Below are 21,221 nucleotides of genomic sequence, written 5' to 3'. Positions count from 1 at the left end.
ATTAAAACTTTTGTAGTTTTTGGAATTGTTTAAGTCTCTGAAATTATTGAAAATATTAACTTTTTGTAATTTTTGGCATTATGAAGTATGTATATGGAATTTGTAGAATTTTTAAACATTTTTGGAATTTTCTAATTTATCGAAACTTTGGAAATTTTTTAAATTTATAAAACTTGAAGGTGTTTTATTACTTGCGGCTCTTTTAAAGTTTTCGTATTTCTGTGATTAAGAAACAGTTTAAAATTGCTAAAATATTATAGTTTTGACGGTTTTGGACCTTCTGGAATTTTGAAATTTTGAAGTTTCTAAATTTCAAACACTTTTGGAAATTCTGAATTTTCTAGGAATTTTTAGAAATTTTGTTTTGCAGGTTTTTAAACTTCGTTAGAACTACTAAAACATTTTACTTATATTTTTTTACTCTATAACTCCAGACCAGTTTTTTTTTATTGTTTTGTACATAAGTAGTATGTACTATCTACTTATGTACAAAAATCTTAGTACTTGGGAATGGATTACATTATTTAATTATTAATTTTTGTCGCTAGCGGACTGAACCTAAAAATATTTTTCTAATAATTGGCCCCTTGGTCAGGAATTCTTGAGATTTAATTTCACGAGCACGATTTTTAAACTTTAAGCTCAGTATTTTCAATTTGCATATTGTTACGTTGATCGGTGATTAAAATCGACGTGGGTAAAACACAACAATTTATTTCTTAATATAACTCGAATTTACACGACTGATTACGCAGCGATTATGTACAGAATAATTCCAGGGCACCTTGACTTTACTCAACTCGTTAACTGAATTGACTGAATAATAATCGTTCCCGAAGGTGGCTCTATTAAAAGTTCCCTTCTAGAAGTTCCGCAGTCGAGGTCTTTCTGGATTGCTCATCGCGACTTCGGCTTCCAGGCTTTTCTCCGGCCGCCGTCACCGACAATGAGTCATCGCTGTACATACTAAAACCCATAGGCGTCGTACCAGCCGGCGTATGGGTTTATTTCGTAACAATATGTTAATTGAATTTTCGAGCAATTTTTTTTAATGCTCAATAAGGTAATGGAATTCGGCAAATTGTAAATTGGCAATTTATTTAAATTATATCTGTTATTTTAAATTTCATTCGACTTCTTAAAACTATATATATAGAATTATCCATATAACTTAAAGTCTAAATTCTAGAATTCTTATATAAATTTACTCCTCTGTTTTAAAGCACGATATGGCTGAAAAAAATCATCTAGTAGGCTTTGGAGTTTATTTTTAAAATAATGATGTTGACACAGCAACTATTTAACAGTCCATTTGACATTTTTCGAATTTTTTTCGGTATTGAACTGAATTAGAAAAACATCTTTTTCCAACACGTAAAGTTTTTTGAAAACTCACCATCAAACATTCAACTTTATTGATTATAACTTTCAAGTAAACGATTTTCATACTTTCAGAAAAATATACAAGGTAATTAAAAAATGACGCACTAACTCAATGGTATACTCGTAGTAGTAAGTTCACAACTCTAAGTTCGAGAAAAATCATTAAAGAATTCATTGCGTCCATTTGACGTTCATTTGCAAAAACAAAAAAAATATTATTTTTTTTCAAATTAGTGCGCCATTTTTTAATCAGCCTAGGTATGATATATGAAAGTTCTGTATAATATTTTTTTACCACCGTATTGAAAAATAAATTATGTCTGATTCAGGAGCATGTTTATGGTTCGCCCTGTATCAGGTTTTACATATAATTAATCTCATAGGTTATATGAACGTGGAACTTGTATTGAGACATTAATATTAAATCAGGACACAGAAAACATAAGTAAATTTTGTTCATTCATATTCACATGAAAGTTCATAGCGGTATCTCAAAAGATTATTAATAAAAAATAAAAATGTGACCAAATTACGAAGGCGTCTAGATTAAACAAAAATCAAAATGGTATTACAACATCTCGCAATATATAAGTGCAAAACCAAAATCTAGCGTAAAAAATCAAGAAAGATTCATAAACCACAAGTGGAGGAGTATGTTAGTTTATAAAATTTAAATAAAATTTATCATGCAAAATTTTGAGGTGACGTCATCACATTGTTGGTAGGGATGACTAGAAAAAAGTTGGGTTAGCGTTTATAAACCAAAAACGTATATCCAGGGTGAGTTACTAAGCGTGCGTTCCTCGATTTACCATTAATTATTAGAAATAGAAGAAAAAGTTGTACGGTTCTCTGAGAACTATACTCTAAAATTATTTTTTTAACTATATACATAGAGTGTTCTGTTTTTAAGGCGTAACATCCACCTCCGTTTATTTTTTTTAATGAAACGTCCTACATATTTTTACATATTTCGATTAGCCTCAAGCTGTACTACAATTTATTTTTGAAATACCGATGTGACCAATATACCAATTTTCTTGAAATTTTTGGGCAATAGAAGGATCTACAAAAAATTCCAGCAGGGAGATTTTTTACAGCTATGTATAATATTTTGTGGAGAAGTAAATCAAATTTCCTGCTTTGTTGTGATGTTAACTAAAATAAAAAATAAAATTTTCTTATACAGAGTGTTTATAAATTTTTCCTTTTATTATGACAGTTTTCAAATATCGATATTTCAGTTTTTTAAAATAGAACACTCTATATTTTATTACTACAGGGTGAAAAAACTAAAATATCGACATTTGAAAATTGTAAATCCTTGGAAAAAAATTTCGATAAAATTGGAATGACGTGGCAACGTCGTATCGGAATTTCAAAAAGAAAGAAACTGTAGTCAGAAATCTAGGAATAAACTAATGAGAATATTTAAAAAATATATACTGTTTCATAAAAAAAAATGAGATTTTTGAAAAGTTGCCTAAAAATTCTAAAAATTTCTGGAAAATAAATCTTCACTGGCTGATTCGAAAAATATAAAGTATTCAATCAAATATATTTTCAAAAAACATTCAAGTTGACAAATTATTTACCTAAAACGTTTAAATTAAAGTATTCTTTCAAATACAAAGTGTTTAAAAAATAATAATGAAAATTTCAAAATGTTTCATATTTTTACCCACGAGTGTATAATTTGATAACAATTAATCCAGTTATTTTGAAGATTATCTTACTAAAACTCGATATAGGTGACAGACGACAGACAGAGGACAGACAGACGGAAGTGCGAGATTTACGTTTTTAGATTCTAGAGGCCATGAAACTTCTAAAAAACATGAAAGTAGCTCTTTGTCAGTCAGATGGACAATACTTTCTATTTTTGGATTTAATTGTTATTATTCTTAATGTAAACAAGAGATATTAATGTTATCTTTTTTCAATATTATAACGTTGGTAATGTTTTCAACACCACTAAATATGTACTCATTTTCCTCAGCAAATACGTTTTCATTTTCTGCAACATTGTGGTCGAGAGACGTTCTTTAAGAACGTCTAAAAAAGTGACCCGTATGTGGAGCAAAAAAACAAACTCTTGTTAGTCGCCATCGTATTTCGTAGAATTTGCTCTTGCAGTTAATTCTTACGTTCTTATGTATTTATTAATTGTTACAGTCAACTTCCGATCTTTGCATTGCAACGTCGTCGAAATCTCTTTCGCATTTATAAAATCATACTAAGCCCAATTTAAATTGAATCGTCTCCGAACCCGTTCCTTGCAGTTAAAATCCTCTCAGAAAATAAGCAACAATTTTCCCGTAATTGAAATTTCGTGCTCGTTTAGTGCTGTTCTGCTTCCGGTCGATCGCTTTTATTTGCACTAGTCAGCAGCACTCTGCCATGTCCATCCTGTTTCAACAGCGAACATGACACCAGAAAAAGTACGAACGCAAATACATCAGCAATAAAATTAGAAGCAATACAATAATAGCCTCTCGAGTTTAAAGGCAATGTAATTATACGATTGCGACTATCACACGAGACGCACCAAAAGCAAGCTAAAATGGCGTTCGCGGCTGCTCGAATGATTCTCAAAGACAAGAGGAGGAAAACATCAAAGGAGGACTTCGCTCCGAGGAACAGGAGTAAGGTAAAACGTGTTTCGTTTGAATTTTGCACGAAAAAAATGATAGGGCACTCATAAATCGTTCTTATCATTCTCTCGAAATTGTCTTATTGTTGGTTATTTACCCAGAATTAATCACTCCGGCGAGCCGTTATCCTTAATGAGACAAGTTCTCGTTTGCGCTACCTCATTCCGTTCAGGAAAACGTGAGCAGTGGCGTAACTAACATTGGGGGATGGGGGAGGCCATTAGTTAAAGTGGCACTTGCACAAAGCACGAATTTCTGTTCGTTATCAAACTTGACATTTTAGTGTAGTTACCTATACGTGGGTTAGATGAAGTGTTTCGCAGAAGTTTCATTTGCAAAATTTAGGTAGAAATGCGGGTTACTAAGTTATGACGATTGCTTTCAGTTAATGTGAACAGTTGATGCCATGTTACTGCTTGTTCATGATTTTCCGGCGTAAATTCGAAGTTTGATGGAAAAGTAGTTCATCACGCGAATAAAACAAAAGTGTTCAATAAGTTTCTCAAAGTTCCCTCATTTTGACACGTACTTCGGTAAGTATAAATATCACTATCATTTTTTATAGGATTTTATAACGTGGCGCATTAAACTCGAGACTCTTAGTTAACATTAGAGAGCTGTAATCTCTACTAAACTAAACAAATTTCACGGGTGTTTTTTGGTTTTTATTCGTTGAATTATTAAGCCTCATTTCGAAACAAATCACCTGACATTAAGTTGAGTCAGGTCTTACGTGGTGAAATATCGGAAAATGATAAGTTTGTCTAACATACAAGCGTAATTTATTAAAGCAAAAAAATAATTGCCACCACTTGTACTCCTCACTCAACCAGATCGAAACTATATACAGGGTGAAATACTAAGTGCGCGCTCATCGGTTTCTCATTAATTATTATTATTATAAATATAAAAAAAAATAAGTATTTGAAGTGTTCCGTCATCTTAGGCTTTCTAAACACAGTTTAAAATCTGTGTTACAATATTTTTTGGAGAGATAAATAAAGATATTCGTTTTGTTTTAGTACAAATAAATTGAGTCTTAGTTTACAGAGTGTTTAAACAAAAATTAAATTACAATTGTTACAATTGTAACAATTTAAAATTTTCAAATATCGATTTTTCACTTTCTTAGTTAGAACACCCTGTATTTTATTACCGCATCTCAATCTGTTTTTTTTGTTCTCTTTCTTTTAATTTAAGTATTTTCTATATTTGAAGTTAATAATTATCGCGATTTTTTATTTTACAGAGTGAACGACAAAATATTGCGACACATATCTTAAAATTAACATGATTGCAATTATTTTGTGAAATAAGCTATGATGCTAAAGCTGAAGACGATGAAAATAATTTTAATATATGATAGTTAAAGAACCGTATAACTTTAGCTCCTAAATTTTTCTATCTGTAATAATTAATGAGATATCGAGGACCGCTTCTTTACTGGCTCACCCTGTATATTGACGAGCTGTAATATCATAATCCTGGATACAATCATTACATTCTTTAGACGAAAGTGGTTATAAAATGAGTAACTTCATTGGATAAAATAATACGGAAAAGAATATAGAAAGAGAAACATTTTAAATGCATTTAATTTAACAAAATTAAATGTACCGAATGAACAAAGTGTTCACTATCAAAGGTAGAAAAAGGACCAACTAAAATAGAGAAAACGTCCTCTATTTGGGCGTTTATCACGAACAGAATAATAATTAAATTTTTTGATTTTTATACTCTATTGTTTTTACTTTTGCATTTCTAGTCTGATATTTTATTTATATAGTTGTTCTATCTTGAGTGTCCTAATGGGTTTTGTGATCTAGTCTAGTAGAAATAATTGAAGGTTCCAATTTACAACTATTTTCAAATATATCAAGTGTTCTATTTAAAGTTTACATACCAAAGCTGTTTTCATGTAGCACACTATGTACTTTTACAGATTCAAATTATTTACCAAAAAAGGAAAAACACTATCTCAGATACAACGATATTTTGATAACAATTTTCAAGATATTTTTATTGTTGTGGGAAAAATTGGTACTATTTAAAAGTTTACAGTCGCCCCATTTTTAAATATCGGAGTTTGGAATCAACTTAGTATAATAAATTGAGCAACGTTTAAACTTATTTATACACAGTGTCACGGTGATTAAATATGTAAAATGAAAATTTCCTAGCATGTTTTGATCGAGACAGCCTATATTTTATAATAATTTCGAACTGGTCGCTAAGTAAGGGGTCTTTTTATACACAGAGATAGAAAAAAACTCAAGGATTAAAGTTGTACTGGTCTTTCAGTAGTATACAATAAAATTATTGTCGCCTATACAAAGTGTTTTGTAGAGGCATGGCACACAACTTATTTTTTTAAATAGAATAGCCAGTATATTTTGACATATTCTTATAAGCACCTTCCTAGGCTTTATAACCATAGGTTATTTTTGAAATTTCTATACAGAGTTTTTGTAAAAAATTAAAATTTCAGTTATAGATATTTCACTTTTGTCAAATGGAACTCACTGTATTTTATTACTACATCTTACTGTGTCCCTTAAAAAGTAAAATGTCTCAATAACTGTCAGTTTTAAATGTTGAAAATACTTAACAAAAATTGAATGGAACAAAAGTAAAAGAAGATGCAGCAGTAAAATACAAGATGTGATTTTTGAAAATTGTCATAATTAATTTTTTATAAGCACTCCGTATACTAAAACCCAATTTTATTTACCTATATCACAATAAAACTCACTTATTTAAAAATTTGAACAACTTGACGTCGAAAATAAATTATGGCTTTAAAACCTAAGAAGAGATAAATAATGGAGTGATGTATATAGAAAAATATATAGGTATTTTAGTTAAAAACTAAGTTGTCTGTTATGCCTTAAAAACAGACCATTCGGTATCGTTGAAAATAATTTTACTATCTGGTCCACAAAGAACTGTATAACCATAGTCTTGAATTCTGGCCTTCTGGGTTCTCTTAAACTCTCTTCTATTTGTAATAATAATTATTGAAACATCGAGAAGTGCGCGATTAATAAAATAATAATACAAATTTGTTAGGGTAGATCTCAACAAATTTGGTATAAAAAAAAATGCGCTTAAATAAACTCGAAATATTGTAACATACAGAACGTTTCGTTTTAAAAATGTGCGGAAATTAATAGCTTGGAAATTTAATCATCTTGTATATAAAAGTCAAAACACTGTCAAATTTTTTATACGTTCTTCAAGATAAGGTAAGTAAAAATTTTATGCAAAAAGCCCAGACCTCCATCTTTAAATATGGCGGAGTTAAAAGTTTTCAAATATTAGCATATTTTTGCATAAAATTGTAAATTTGTTGAAATTTTAAACTATTTTGTTTCCTGCTTGTTAATACAAAAACTGTAACTGAAAAATACATAGTTGTTACGTTTAACTGTTCAAATCAATCTTCAAAATAGGAGATTCTTAGGTTAATTGTGTTAACTTTTAGTATCATTAGCACTTTTTCACCTACGTTCAGATTTGTCATTGCTATTTTAAATCAAATCGGAACACTGTTTCCAAGAGATGGAAATTTAAAAAAAAAAAAGAAAATATTTCTGTTTTTCTTGTCAATTACATTTGGAATCTAGATGTGTAATGACCTGAAAGAATTCTACAGCAAATATTATTTCAATGTCTATTTAGGATATCCATTTTTACCATTTTAATACACTTTAACTGTTGTTTAAATCACAAGGTCTTGTCACAATTAACCAACACCATTACTATAGACTAAGAAATTTATAGAGCCGAATTGATGATTTCCCTTTAAGTAACTGTGTGAAAATGTTACAAATTTTTCAAATCATGTTTCGAAAAATAAATACATAATTTCAATTTGTGAAAATAAAGTACAAAATTGAATTGAACTTGAAAGCAGCAACGGATGAACTCAGACTAAAGGGAAACCACTTGATGTCCCAATTTGTTTATCATAATCATTCCAGTGATTAATCAGTACAGTCAAAGAAAGCTTCAGTATCCAGACGTTCTAGAATATTCTCTAGAACCCTTTGCAGTTTCGAGTTTTTTCCTAACTTCATCTTGTCAATTTCCTCAACAATGCCAGCCAAATGATTTTCCAAAACCTTTTTAGTGTACGCAAAACTTCCAAAGCTTTCCAGCAAACTCACAACATTCTTTTTGGTTTCTAAATCTTTGCGGCGTTCTTTGAATACGTCTAAAACGAATTGTTAAGGAAATATTAGGTAGTAGTCGATAGAATATTTTCTAGTCGGAAGGATACTTAATATCTGTTGATCCTCTGGAAAAGTTCTAATAGCGTGAATTATCGGGAAACTAAATTTTCGTTCATCTACTTATGTCGTCAAAGCAAATTCGAAATTTTGAATACTGTAAATCAAAATAAGGTGTATTTAAAGGATTTGAGGGTGTCTTATCTTAGGATTGTGCAAATTAATGTAGTCATTATAAATTTGAGCAAACATGCCGAGGTCCACCATAAATTTTTCAGTGAACTCATATTCCTGGTTATTGGCAAACAATTTTAGAAATTCAACTCCCCAGATTCTGTTAAAATGGGCAAATTTGATAAAATTTTTGGACTTTAAAGACCAGATCTCTATTTTGAGATTCATTAAAGCAACTTTAATATTATTATATCATTTTCATTAACTTACTTCCATTAACCAAGGCTTCATAATCTTCAAATGTGGGACAAATTAAGGTAAGTTGTCTGTAAAGTACATTTCTATTCCTTGTCCTGTGCAGACTTCAATATCCAGTTTTATATACAAATCGGTGGCTTGTTTCTAAAAAGTGGCAACAATCCGTCAGAAACTGTACAGATTTTTCTTTTTCTTTTTTGTTTCTTAAATTAAATAGTATGTTCAGCATCACTGTTTTTTTGATAAGTCAAAGAGAACGTAATTCTTGAACAAAAAATAAACTTTAAATAGATAGTGATTATAATAAAAAATAATGCGTCAACTTATATATTTGAAATTGTTTCCAATGTCCATAAAGGTATACAGTTTTAATTACCCTGCGATCTTCTAAATACTGTAGCATTTCTTCGAGTAAAAGGACAGCTTTAAAAATGACACCTTGTATTGTTAAAGGGCTCCCATAAATCAGATGAGCAGAAGGAATTCCTCTGCGAAGTATTGCCTTATCTTCTACGTCGTCCATTCTACCAATAGTTAGAAATCAATATAATGCCACAAATTATTATGGTTATTCTTACATCGCACCTACATTGTAAACTGTGTCTCCGATTTCGCCATAGATTCTTTGTAGGTCTCTAGGACATTAGTTAAAGGCCTGACATATTCTTCTTACGATGTTTCGATATTCTGGTTTTGCTTGTGTAATGTGTAAAGTGGTGCTCAACAGTAACTGAAACACAAATTAGGATATATAACTTAATTACAGATTGTTAGTAAAATCACATCATTTTCTTCGTGGTACAACTTAGATGACTTCTGTTTATACATTCTGAAAAGTATATATAAGTCGTATTACTCAAGTGGCTCTTTTATACTTTACTTTATATAAATAGGACTGTGGTCTAGCCTTCAAGTTTCTTTTGTTTCCAAAAAAAATAGACATATTAATCTTGTTATTTTACTTAAACTTGTAGAAACAACCTAATGAGCAATATTAAACGTAATTAATAACCGTTTCCGTAAATTCTACATACACAGATTGGTAAGTAATTACACCTGGAGTGCCATGAAGTTCAATACTAGGACCATTTATAGTTTTTGTGTTTATCAATGACATGTCAGTAAACGTCAATGCAATTAAAATGCTCAAGTTTTTGTGGTTTTTCCTCAGTAACCGTGTTTTTTTCCAAAAAATAAGCACTCGTTAATTTCTTTTTTAACTGGGTTTAAGTGAGGTTTTTAATGGTGTAATTCAGTCCAGTCCATTTCTGTTTATTCATTCGGAGTTATCACTAAAATTAACACTTTAACGAAAATATAAGTACCAGTTTCTCATTTTAGCAAAATATACTCGAGGTAAAATAACTATATTTTTCTAATTTCTCACATATACTCTTTTTAATCATAATTTAATGATGCATCAAAATTCGTTAAAACGAAAGATACAAAACGATTCTACTTAAAAAATGATAAGTCTTCTGGTTCATCTGTATGGTACATACTGAAAAACTACAAAAATATGAAATGTTGTGATGAAGATACACCCAAATTTTTGAAGTCATGGCAGAACATTTTAATAAATTCAGTATGATAATTAAATGGTGGTTTAAAGTAAGTATTGTAAATTGTATTTTAACTCTTAAAAAGGATATGTAGTTTTGTATAAATAAGTTAAAGGTTGTTTTCAATCAATCAGTATTAAGTTTTATCGGCCTTTCACTCACTCCCCACAATTCTACCCCAGAATTGTTCATGGTCCTTCGAACAATTACTGAACCAGGTGCCACCTTCCAAGTCTAAAAATTAGTGCTGTGAGAATGCAGTCCAGCGGCATCTTCCTTAACTAGACACTATTTACAAGTCCACAATTTTTCGGAGTGTGAGACTGCGGTTCGGTGGTGTCTATTCCTTTTTACCCGGTGCCACCCCTCCAAGTCTACAAACTCGGGCTGTGAGACTGCAGTCCAGTGGCACCACTCCTTTTTTACTAGAACACCATTTCCAAGTCGACAATTTTCGGGACGTGAGACTGCGGTACGGTGGTGTTCATCCCCTAATCCAATACAATTTTTAAGTCTACAATTTCGGAGTGTGAGACTGCAGTCCGGTGGTACCATCCTTACACAAGCGACATTTCCAAATGTTCTGACGTCTGACCAGATTGAACCAATAGATTCTATTAAAATAAATAAATTCGATAAAAATTTGGACTAGAACTCCGTTTTGAGTTTCATTTTTTAACTCACTTCCATTAACCAAGGCTTCATAATCTTTAAATGCAGGACAAATACAGTTGTTGCGCGTAGGGGTTGGCAATTCAAACAGATTGGGCAGTACACCAAATTTATTAGAAGAAAATGTCGCTGGTACGGGTGTTGGTTACAATTATCCCTTGTCTGCTACAACTACAACTACTTCTTCAACTACAAATACAAATACGACTAATACAACTAATACAACTAACTTCTTCAGGTGCGAGCCAAAAGTTATATATTGACAACTATAGTCATGTGACCGGCCATAGTTGCGGAGTAATGACATGACCTCCTTAATTTTGATTGAGTCGATACTTAGCAATCGCGGAAAAGGAAATGCAACTCAGCTTGACTTCGGACTCGCTTCCTTCTAACAACGCTTGCACATGCTGCCGCAGCAACCCCAATTAAACAGGATATTTCACAACACAGTTGTCCGTAAAGTACATTTCTATTCCTTGTCCTGTACAGACTTCAATACCCAGTTTTATAAACAAATCGGTGGCTTGTTCCTAAAAAGTAGCTTACAAACATCAATCTTTCAGAAACTGTACAGATTTTTCTTTTTTTTTATTTCTCAAATGAAATAGTATGTTCTCTATAGAACGATATTCTTGAAAAAAAAAATTTTAAATAGATAAAGATTGTGATAAAAAATAATGCGTCAACTTATACATATATCTGAAATTGTTCTCAGTGTTCATTAAGGTACACAGTTTTAAAATACCGTGCGATTGTGTAAATGCTGTAGCATGTGCTCGAGCAAAAGAATAGCTTTAAATATGACACCCTGTATTGTTAGGGGGCTCCCATAAACCAGATGAGCAGAACGAATTCCTCTACGAAGTACTGCGTTATCTTCTACGTCGTCCATTCTACCAACAGTTAGAAATCAGTGTAACACCACAAATTAATGTAGTTATTCTTACATAGCACCTACATTGTAAACTGTGCCTCCAATTTCGCCATAGATTTTTTGTAAATCTCTAGGACATTTAATCCAATAATTAAAAGCCCGACACATTCGTCTTACAACGTTTCGATATTCAAGTTTTGCTTGTGTAATGTGTAAAGTAGGTCTCAACAATATCTAAAATGCAAATTGGTTAATGTACTCATTTGATTACAAATTATATATTAGTAAGTTCACTTCAGTTTCTTCGTGGTACAAGTTAGATGGTTTCTGTTCATCCATTTTGAAAAGCACACATTCGTATTTCTCAAAGGACTCTTATACTTTACTTTCTATAAACAAGATTGTTGTCCGGCCTTTAAAGTTTTCTTTTCTTTACAAAAAATGGACATATTAATCTTGTTATTTTATTTAAATTTCTAGAAACAATGTAATCAGCCATAATAAAAATAATTAATAACCGTTTCGTTACATTTAAAATATAAATTTTACGTACACAGACTGGGTAAGTTATTACGCTTGGAGTGTCATGAAGTTTAGTACTAGGACCATTTATTTTTTGGTGTTTATCAATGATATGTCAGTAAACGTCAATGCGATTAAAATGCTCTAAGTTTGCTGGTGGCATCGCATCAGTCAACAAAAGAAAAAAAATTGAGAGGACTTTAAACATTAAATTAGATTTTCGAGAAATCAGATTTATAAGGAACTACAATAAAATAAACTTCTAGTCTTTCTTGTTTAAATTTAAAGTGTAGATTCGTTGTTTAAAAACTACCAAGTATTCTTTTAGAGTTTTGTGGCAGAAATTATGTGAAATTAAAAAAATATTGCTGTATCTGAACCACGTGTTTAATGTTTGATTTTATATACTCGTATTGTACATAAATAAGCATCCAACCCATCATTAATCTTTCTGGCCCACCTAGTAATATACCATGTTCGACTTGGTAGCACAAAACGAAGTACGAGTTTCTTGCAGTAATATGTAGTAATTTTATTATTTTTGGTTTATTTGTGTCACTATTTTTTACATTAGTTATTAGTAGCAATGAAGGTAATTTTACATGTACCTACTTACTGGTCGTGGGTTATTTTCGCAATTTCAGCTATGTAACAGTTCAAATTTACTTTTTTAGTAAACATTTAAGCATTTTACTTTAACCATACGCCAGGAATACATTATACTTTTGTCTACAAATTATTTTCAAAGCAATCCGGTTAGTAGTTTTGGGGATTATTTATTTATGTAATAAATTTTCCATCGAAAATTTATTAAAGTCTACAGATAAAAAACAGACCACCACCGATAAAAAAAAGTTAATTATGAAACTTATACAACAAATTACTGTATCCTTCTTGACTGTATTTTGTTACTTCTTATCACAAGTTGCAGTTAATAATTTTTACCGGTTTGTCTACACCCATTCAAATTTATTACTGTTACCTTGAATGGAGTCACAATGTCTAGTTTAAGGTGTGGTAATCAAGGTAGTAAATTTATTTTATTACTTTTTTTATTTTACTATTCATTTGCATACGTCGCCGGTGGTAGTAACTTTGAGGAGTAACGGAGTTCAACCACATAACATGGTAAAACAATTGGTCGAAGGTTTTTTCGACTGAACTTCCCTGGCCCCTGAAGTAGAGTATAAAGTAAACCAAAGCAAAGAAAAAATCATTCTGAATTTTGAAATTCGACGAGGCTGAAAAAGTTTTTAAGGCGAAGGACGCAAATGTAAGTTTTGCATCTGAGTAGAAGAAAGTGAGGAGTGAGTCCAAAAAAAAATAATTTTGACATTTTAGTACAAAAAAGTGTCACTTCATTTTATAACATTACAAAAAAATTAAAATTGTTCAGAATGAATCTGATAATAGTGGCTAATTTTTCACCTTTTTAGATCTATCGATCTAAATCGATATTTTGGTTTTGTAAGTGAACATCAAATTGAATTTTTATAGATTTTTTTCGAATTTAGATTTTTGAACTTAAGAGTGTAGGGTTGAATTAGTGCCCCTGGAGTCACTCTGTGTAGGCGAGCCCGACATTACTGTATTCTTATACTTTCAAAAATAGGATTCTACAAATAAGATCTAACTAATTTCAAGACAAACTTCTCGTGTCGATTTGACATTTAATAACTAATTATTTTAATCTAAAATAAACGGAAAGAGGGGAGAGAGAAAGAGCGAGTAATAGAAGGCCAAAGAAGAATATTAAAAATACTTGTAACATAAAAATAATGGATGTTAATCTAGGAAGACACATTAAGATTTATTCAAAAAGTGAAAATATATAGAATGCAACAATACAAAACAGTCACTTTTACTAAATCTAAAACCCCCTTCACAAATCATACATCACCCTATATTTCCTGAACTTCATCCTATCGTACATATGTACTATTAAAACTTCTACCTGACCCAACTGCTCAGAATATATATTGCAACAAAACAAAATAATTAACTGAGTGATAAATTAAAGCTACAGAGGAATCAACAGCTATTGTTCGATATTCCGTTCAAACCAAAAGGCATAAAATATTAAAATTACACCAATTATGTTACAAATATATTTTTTTTTAATTATAAACTTAATTTAAATCTATTTAAGAAATGAAATTTACTCCCTTTCCGTGAAATTAGTAGTTAGTGAAATTTTTCATGAATGTGCAATAATTTTGAGAATAATTTAAACTGAACGTCCAGAATATGGTTTAATATGAGTTTATTTAATCACAGCGGTCAAAATAAATTTCCGTTTCTAAGTTATTTAGTATATCTTCGAGCACTCTCTTGAGATACGGGTTTTCGTTTAACTGTAAATTGTCTACTTCAGAAAGAATATCACCCCTTAATTTACCCAGTGTTTTCCTAGTGTACTCAAAACTTCCAAAGCTCTCGAGTATGTTGACAAATACTTTTTTTGTTTCAAGGTCTGTAGGTCTTTTCCTTATTATATCTTAAAATAGTAATAAGGAAATTAAGCATTTCTAGACTGTTGAAACAGACATTAAATTTTCTTTAATCATAATACTTATTTCGTGAAGGATACCTATTAAGTGGTGATCGTCAGGATGAGTACGAATGGCATGTATCATAGGAAAAGTGAATTTTCCTTCGGTAATATCGTCGCAGTATGTTTTAACATTAGAATACTGAAAAGATAAAGGTATTAATAAGTTTATTAGGCAAGTGTTTGCGCCTGCCTTCGGGTTGTGTAGGTTTATATAATCGTTATAAATTTGTATAAAGACACTTATTGTTGTTAGTAATGAAGTAAAATCTTTGTTCTCGTTCTCGACAAATAATTGTAGCATTCGCAGTCCAAAATTAAGCAAACTAACCCATCCTAAAAATGGCTTTATATAATTGAAAATAGATTATTTATATACTTACTATCATTAATTATGTGTTTGTAATCTTCATATGTAGGGCAAATACAAGTGTCTCTAAAATAAATTTCCACTCCCTGACCCCTTAACAACTGAGTACCCGCTTCTATAACATAGTCGGTGACAATTTCCTGTAAGAGATATTGGAATTACGAGGATCTGTGCCATGGATTTTCAAATATTTTGGTGACTTAATTGTTGATATAAAAATATTTCAAAGAAGACCTGGAACTTTCACCTCTTTTGTGCATACATTCACAGTACCTTGTTTTCTGATACGTCTAAGAGTTGTTCAATCAAAATAATCATTCGGTATATGATTGCATATACAGTTGAAGCAAGTCCATAAATTAAATGGGCTGCGGGAGCTCCTCTGCGAAGGATTGCATTGTCTTCAATATCGTCGAGGCTGAAAATTTTGAAAGCATTTTTACAACTGAAATATTTTAAAGTACTCACAGAAGACCGACATTGTACAGATTGTCACCTATCTCGGCAATAATTCTTTGTTTGCCTTTAGGACAATTTATCCAGTAGTTGAAAGCACGCCACAATCGTTTCATTACGTTACTTTTTTCTGGGCCCATTTGGTCAACGTGTAAAATTGGATGCCATAGTATCTACAGAAAAAAGTCAAAGTTTGAGGTATTGTGTACATTTTAACTAACCTTGTTTTCGTCATCGACAGAAATCGGGTGGAGAGTTGACATTTGTTGTTCTTGATAAACTGTATACTAAAAATGTAAAAATTTGTTTGTTTCTTTTTTTTAGACGCGATACGTTTTGCAGTCTTGTACAAAATAAACTGTCTGAAAATAATATCAGGATGTCATATTTACTTGGGTTATCGTCACTGTGAAAATTTACGACAGTTTACTTTTATGTTCTATGTAGTGACTCACATAACATGTTGCTAATATATTTATTTAAATAAGTTGACACCTGATTATTTAATTTGATAAGCTTCCCCAGAGAAAGTAGAGGATGGTGGGGCATGTTAGGTCAGTTGTAGCGCAAGCGGCTATAACCGTATTAACATTGTAGCAGCACATTCGGCAACAAAATTTTATTAAACGCATATGGTTATTTTTTAACAAAAAGTTATTGAGGCATAAAATAAGATTATAAGAGTTCAAAGAGTTGAAAACAACTCTGATTAATGTAGCAATATAGCACGTAATGGGGGTATAGAATTTTGCACAAAACTTTCTAGTCGCCTTTTCTATATTTCAGAATAATTTTAAATTGCAGTCTTAATGAGTTCCACTAGAGTGCATCAAAAAAGTGTTGCAATAATAGTCGATGGTAACATAACAGTCCAAGGTAAACACATCAATTACTGCTGATACCGTCGCAATTTTATGATAACACTGAGTAAAAAAATAAAGATATATGCGGACTATTAAACTACGGACGAAAAACATGTCTATGTTTCAAGTTTTTTATAATAAACTACACATCAACTTTTTACCAAGGACACGTAATATATGAATATGTAAATTGTCTCATTGTTTTTTTTTTAATCAATAAGTAAATATATTAAATATGAATACATCGACAAACAACAAGTATAGGTTCATGATATTTTGCACATTTTGATTACATTTGCGATATACTAAGTTAAGCTTCCCCTTTCAAGCTAAAAGCATTGGCGTTTACAGAATTGTAATATCTCTAGTTGTTCTCTTAAAATTGTTATAAATTTATAATAACCACAATGATTTCTACAAGAATACTTCCACTAAATCAAATTTTTTTTTGCAAAATATGTGGTCTATTTACGTGTTCCATATTTCACTGTTATTTTAACGTCTTTGAAGCTTATTTAATTTAATTACTTATAACCATTTTAAAGGTCATTAAATTTCTTATTAGCAAAATACACATTAAAACTTACTCAGTGAATATGGTGTTAAAATTTTCATATTTTTTTTATCTATTCTTAAAACCTTCACTGATGTTAATGAGCAGGCTCAAAAATTTTATGAAATATATACTTTATGACACTCTTGATGCATATCGTCGTACTACTAAACATACATAGTGATTCAACCAAAAAATTACGGAAGGTACCACACATACACCGGGGAAATTGCAATACAATGGAAAAGAATATGACAGTTCCACCCTGCAACAAATTGATGACGAGTTCGTCTCATCACCAAAAGCACTATATTTAAGGTTCGTGTAGATTATGAACCAGTAGTATATAAACAGGTGTGACGTCAACCCCACGTGACGTCGGTCTTGGAACCTGCATTGGTGGTTGCGGACCACCGGCGTTCAAATCTCGGTTTTGTTTTTGTTTTTTGACGGTAGATGTCGCCTCCGAGTGCTTTTGGAATTCTAGTTGTAGATGCGTTCTTTGACAGTAGATGGCGCTACAGGGATTTTGAATCTTGGTAATTCAATTTAAGTATTACAATATAGATTTTGAAGAAAAAAAATCAAATAGACTGCCAGGTGCAGGATTTGAACCTGCGCTCATTTTTCGACCAGAGCTTAAGTCTGGCGCCTTAGACTACTCGGCCAACCTGGCTTGTAGTCCAAACGATTAAAGAAACAGTTAAAACAAGTTTCAAATTTAAAGTTTAAAGAGTTAAATAAGAACATGTCTTATAATGGTCGGAGTGTGCGATTTGTTGATGCTCCTTGATTTTTTACCCTAGATATGTATTATTAATTGTATAACATTTTACAATTTAACTTTGAAACTACATGAAATTTTGCAAACATTTTTGATTAACGATCTATCGTTAAGCAAAAATTATGCGGTTATCCTCTCAAAATTGAACACGTCATCTCAAAATATTGCCGAATACCTAAAATGTACAAAATATTATAAGTCTGTACTTGTGGTTTATCAATGAATTCATATTTTTCAGTTTATTTTTCATCTGTACTTTTTTCGTCTTATTTCCGTATTGATATCATCTGGTCTTCTCCCATAGCTCTACATTTATGATTTTCTTTGGGTACCAGATTTTTAAAATATTCCTTAGACATCTGTTCATGGATGTTTGGAGCTTTTAGACCGTCGGTGTGATATACCTTACCACTGCGAAAAAATATTATTCTTCCTTTGTTTATCGTTTCTTGAATGTCTTCCATTATGCCTCCTTCGTTCCTTAATACACTTTCTAGATATACAAATGTTTGTACTTCTTGTGTAGATTTCTCTTCTATACCCAGATTTTGTTTCTGCATTTTATTTATATTCAGTACCTTTGTCTTGTTTTCATTTGTTTCCAAATCCACTTTTTTTAATCCTTCACCAAATCATCTAATTTTTCCTTTGTTTGTTTCCAATTCATCGTCCTTTGGCATCGCCAGGTTCGTGATCGTTTCAAGTCTTCCCCCTTTTTTCCTCATATTTTAAGCTTTTTTGAAATCGATCGTGGTTGTAATATTTTAAAGTTCTTTTTAATATTTCCTCTTCTTCCCTGAACAACGAGTGTTGACTTTCTGTTGTACCTTTTTTATCACCTTCAATACTCTCGTTATTTAAGGACGTATCTTGTGCGGAAGCAGCGTTTTCTATTATTGAGTACATGTCTGCATTTATTAACAAGTAATTATTAGGATTATTATCGTACTTTATCCCCTCTCACTTTCACTTCTTTCATAAAAGGTGTATTAAATAATTGCCCTTCAGTTTTTTTACAGCTTTAAAAATTTAGAGTTTTCTCCATGCTGTGTTCAATTCAGTCATCAAAGTTTTCGGTTTTTACCTTGCCTGGTCTAATTTTCGATTTTATTTATCTCTTGAATTTCCAGTGGGGTCAACATCTGAATGTTGAGTTTTCCGTTATTTCTTTGATTTGTTTCCTGACATCTTCATCTCTTTCTTCTTGAGTTAACTATTTAGATAACATTTTTTTTCTTATTTCCCTTTCCAAATTTTCATTCTTCCTTATTGTGCTTTCAGTTGAAATTCCACTCTTATATTTCCGTCTTTAAGTGTTTATTTTTGATTTTAATTCTTCATCTCTTTCTTCTTGAGTTTCAGGTACTCCATAGATAACTATTTTTTTTCTTATTTCTCTTTCCAAATTTTCATTCTTCCTTATTGTGCTTGAAATTCCACTCTTATATTTTCCGTCTTTAAGTGTTTATTTTTTAATTTAATTTTTAGCATTTTATCTTATAATACTGTTACGTTGGACGGGTGATTTAAATCGGCGGGGGTAAGACTCAACCATTTATTTCTCAATAACTAAAATTTATACGACTAACTGCACAGCGATTATGTACACAATAATTTCGGCGCAACTCGGTTGTACTTTCGTGGACTGAATTGACTGAATAATAACCGTTCCCGACGGTGGCCTCTATTTAAACTAAGACTTCCGGTAACCCGCTCCAAACTTGCCTTTGTGGAACGCCGCCTGGCCACCGTCACCGATGATGACTCACCCATCAACGCCGTGCGTACTAGAAAGCCCGGGAACTCATAGGCGTCGTACCGGGGCGGGGTATGAGTTTATTTCGTAACAATACGCTAATAATCGCAACAATACCTACAAATTTTAATTCAGTGTCAAAGATGAATCTGCGGTATAAAAAACGATTATCTTCATCGTATCTTGAATTCTTGATCAATGAATATTTTTACATACATTTGTTCTAGAAGAGTCAAAGATTTATTTTGTATGCCATGAATGCCAATATTTAAATTGACATTTAAACGCCCTAGTCATTTGTTAAAAAAAAAACTGTCACTGCCGCCAACGCTATTCTTATTTATTTAAAAGGAATAAAGAGGAATTTGTTATATACCAACCTTCTTTATTCTTATGTATGTCATTTATGTTTAGTGAAAGGATAAAACCTGCATTCACATTCAATAAGACGACCCACCTACACGACCCAACGATTGTTTAAAATCTCAGTTAATAATCTTTAAAAAAAATTTTGTGTAAGAGCCGATATTCGTTTAAAACTCTCGAGATAAGATAGTGCTTATGTACACTATTACCACCCACTGTTATTCCTGCAAAGCGTGCGATAAAAATCCCCATCCAGTCCGGGCAACATCTGCAGTACTCTGCAATTTTTTACAGGCAAGTTCAAGTGGATATTCTAGTATATCGAGCCTCTTACATCTTGGCACGACCAATTTCAGGAACTAGGTTAGTGAGGTGTCGAGATCCTGCATGAAGCGTGATCCTTCACTCAACCCAACCAAAATCGATCGTTAATTTCCGTTCCGTAATAAAGCATCAGCGGTTTTCTGTACACGAGTCACGTGTGCAGCATGATGTGCTAGTCCTGCCCTGGCGTGCCGAGCAGGCTTATTTTAGCTCGCTAAATAGACTTGAGCTTTGTTCAATTAAAGTCTAAATTCGACATTTTCTCATTACAGTCATGTACTGAAATATTGCATGCCAGATGCAAGTAGTGGCAATTTATTGAAATGTTTGAACTATCTATTAATCTACTGAGTAGTTAAACAACGAATTTGCGCAAACTTTATATTTTACACACGTTCACCCAATTTCAATTAAAATGGTCATTAATAATATCAAAAGCCAGTTGATACCCAACCACATTTGAAGTATGAGGTTTTTACAAACAAAGTGTAAGCTGGAACTTTAATAAAGTGCATTTGAACAATAGCTAACGCTTGATGGTCCTAGAATAAAATCATTGGTCTAAAATTTCAGAGCATTTGTTTTTGCACCTTCAAAGTTTTTTTTTCCACAAACCTAGATGTCCAGTGTAAAAAATCAATACAGTTTCATGAAGCACAAATATACGACTATGTTATTTTATAAAATTTAAATAATATTTACTATGCAAACTTTTGAGGTGGCGCCATCACATTGCGGATTTCCAGTTTTAGATATAACCTAGTTGAACTAATTGCATAGAGGAATGGTCGATAATTTTAAATTAGAGGGGCCTTTAGTTATTGCGTAGATTTTTTCGTCTGAACTATTTTTAAGGAACCCTCA

At 31.6% G+C, this 21,221-nt stretch overlaps 2 protein-coding genes across 8 annotated transcripts in view; one reads left to right on the top strand and one right to left on the bottom strand.

The window, feature by feature from the left end:
• LOC135132107 (neo-calmodulin-like) overlaps positions 1-21,221 on the top strand; it is a 309,120-nt gene that overhangs the window by 162,990 nt on the left and 124,909 nt on the right. For 2 of the 5 annotated variants that reach the window (XM_064060049.1, XM_064060047.1), the window contains exon 2: positions 3,805-4,033. The exons of 2 other annotated variants lie outside the window; for them this stretch is intronic. In XM_064060049.1, the coding sequence (XP_063916119.1) occupies positions 3,947-4,033 (87 nt within the window). In that variant the 5' untranslated portion in view covers positions 3,805-3,946. The remainder of the gene's footprint in view (positions 1-3,804; positions 4,034-21,221) is intronic. One more of the 5 variants, XM_064060048.1, reaches the window with a different exon arrangement.
• Positions 11,984-16,091, bottom strand: LOC135132422 (terpene synthase-like). Of its 3 annotated transcripts, XM_064060509.1 has the most exons (7): positions 15,933-16,091; positions 15,724-15,884; positions 15,529-15,673; positions 15,269-15,395; positions 15,079-15,221; positions 14,925-15,027; positions 14,126-14,831 (listed from the first exon to the last, which is right to left on the bottom strand). In XM_064060509.1, exons 1-7 carry the CDS (start codon positions 15,972-15,974, stop codon positions 14,602-14,604), a joined length of 951 nt encoding a protein of 316 aa, XP_063916579.1. In that variant the 5' UTR covers positions 15,975-16,091; the 3' UTR covers positions 14,126-14,601. The 3 variants fall into 3 exon arrangements, with proteins under 3 accessions (XP_063916581.1, XP_063916579.1, XP_063916578.1); XM_064060511.1 differs by lacking the exon at positions 14,126-14,831 and adding an exon at positions 11,984-12,046 and having other exon boundaries at positions 14,925-15,221; XM_064060508.1 differs by having other exon boundaries at positions 14,925-15,221.

The sequence above is a fragment of the Zophobas morio genome, unplaced genomic scaffold (assembly GCF_036711695.1).
Source record: "Zophobas morio isolate AGI-343-1 ecotype UQ-CSIRO unplaced genomic scaffold, CSIRO_AGI_Zmor_V1 ptg000021l, whole genome shotgun sequence".
In the NCBI taxonomy this organism is placed as follows: domain Eukaryota; kingdom Metazoa; phylum Arthropoda; class Insecta; order Coleoptera; family Tenebrionidae; genus Zophobas; species Zophobas morio.
Note: the sequence above shows the minus strand (reverse complement) of the source record. Positions and strands in the feature narration are given on the sequence as shown.

What these genes read in the sequence shown, in the direction of transcription:
- LOC135132422 (XM_064060508.1), bottom strand. Translation starts at nt 15,974, where the DNA reads ATGTCAACTCTCCACCCGATTTCTGTCGATGACGAAAACAAG. An exon ending in TAGACGTATCAGAAAACAAG is followed by an intron (nt 15,396 to 15,528) that starts GTACTGTGAATG and finishes TATCTCTTACAG; the next exon opens with GAAATTGTCACCGACTATGT. An exon ending in TGACGATCACCACTTAATAG is followed by an intron (nt 14,832 to 14,924) that starts GTATCCTTCACG and finishes TACTATTTTAAG; the next exon opens with ATATAATAAGGAAAAGACCT.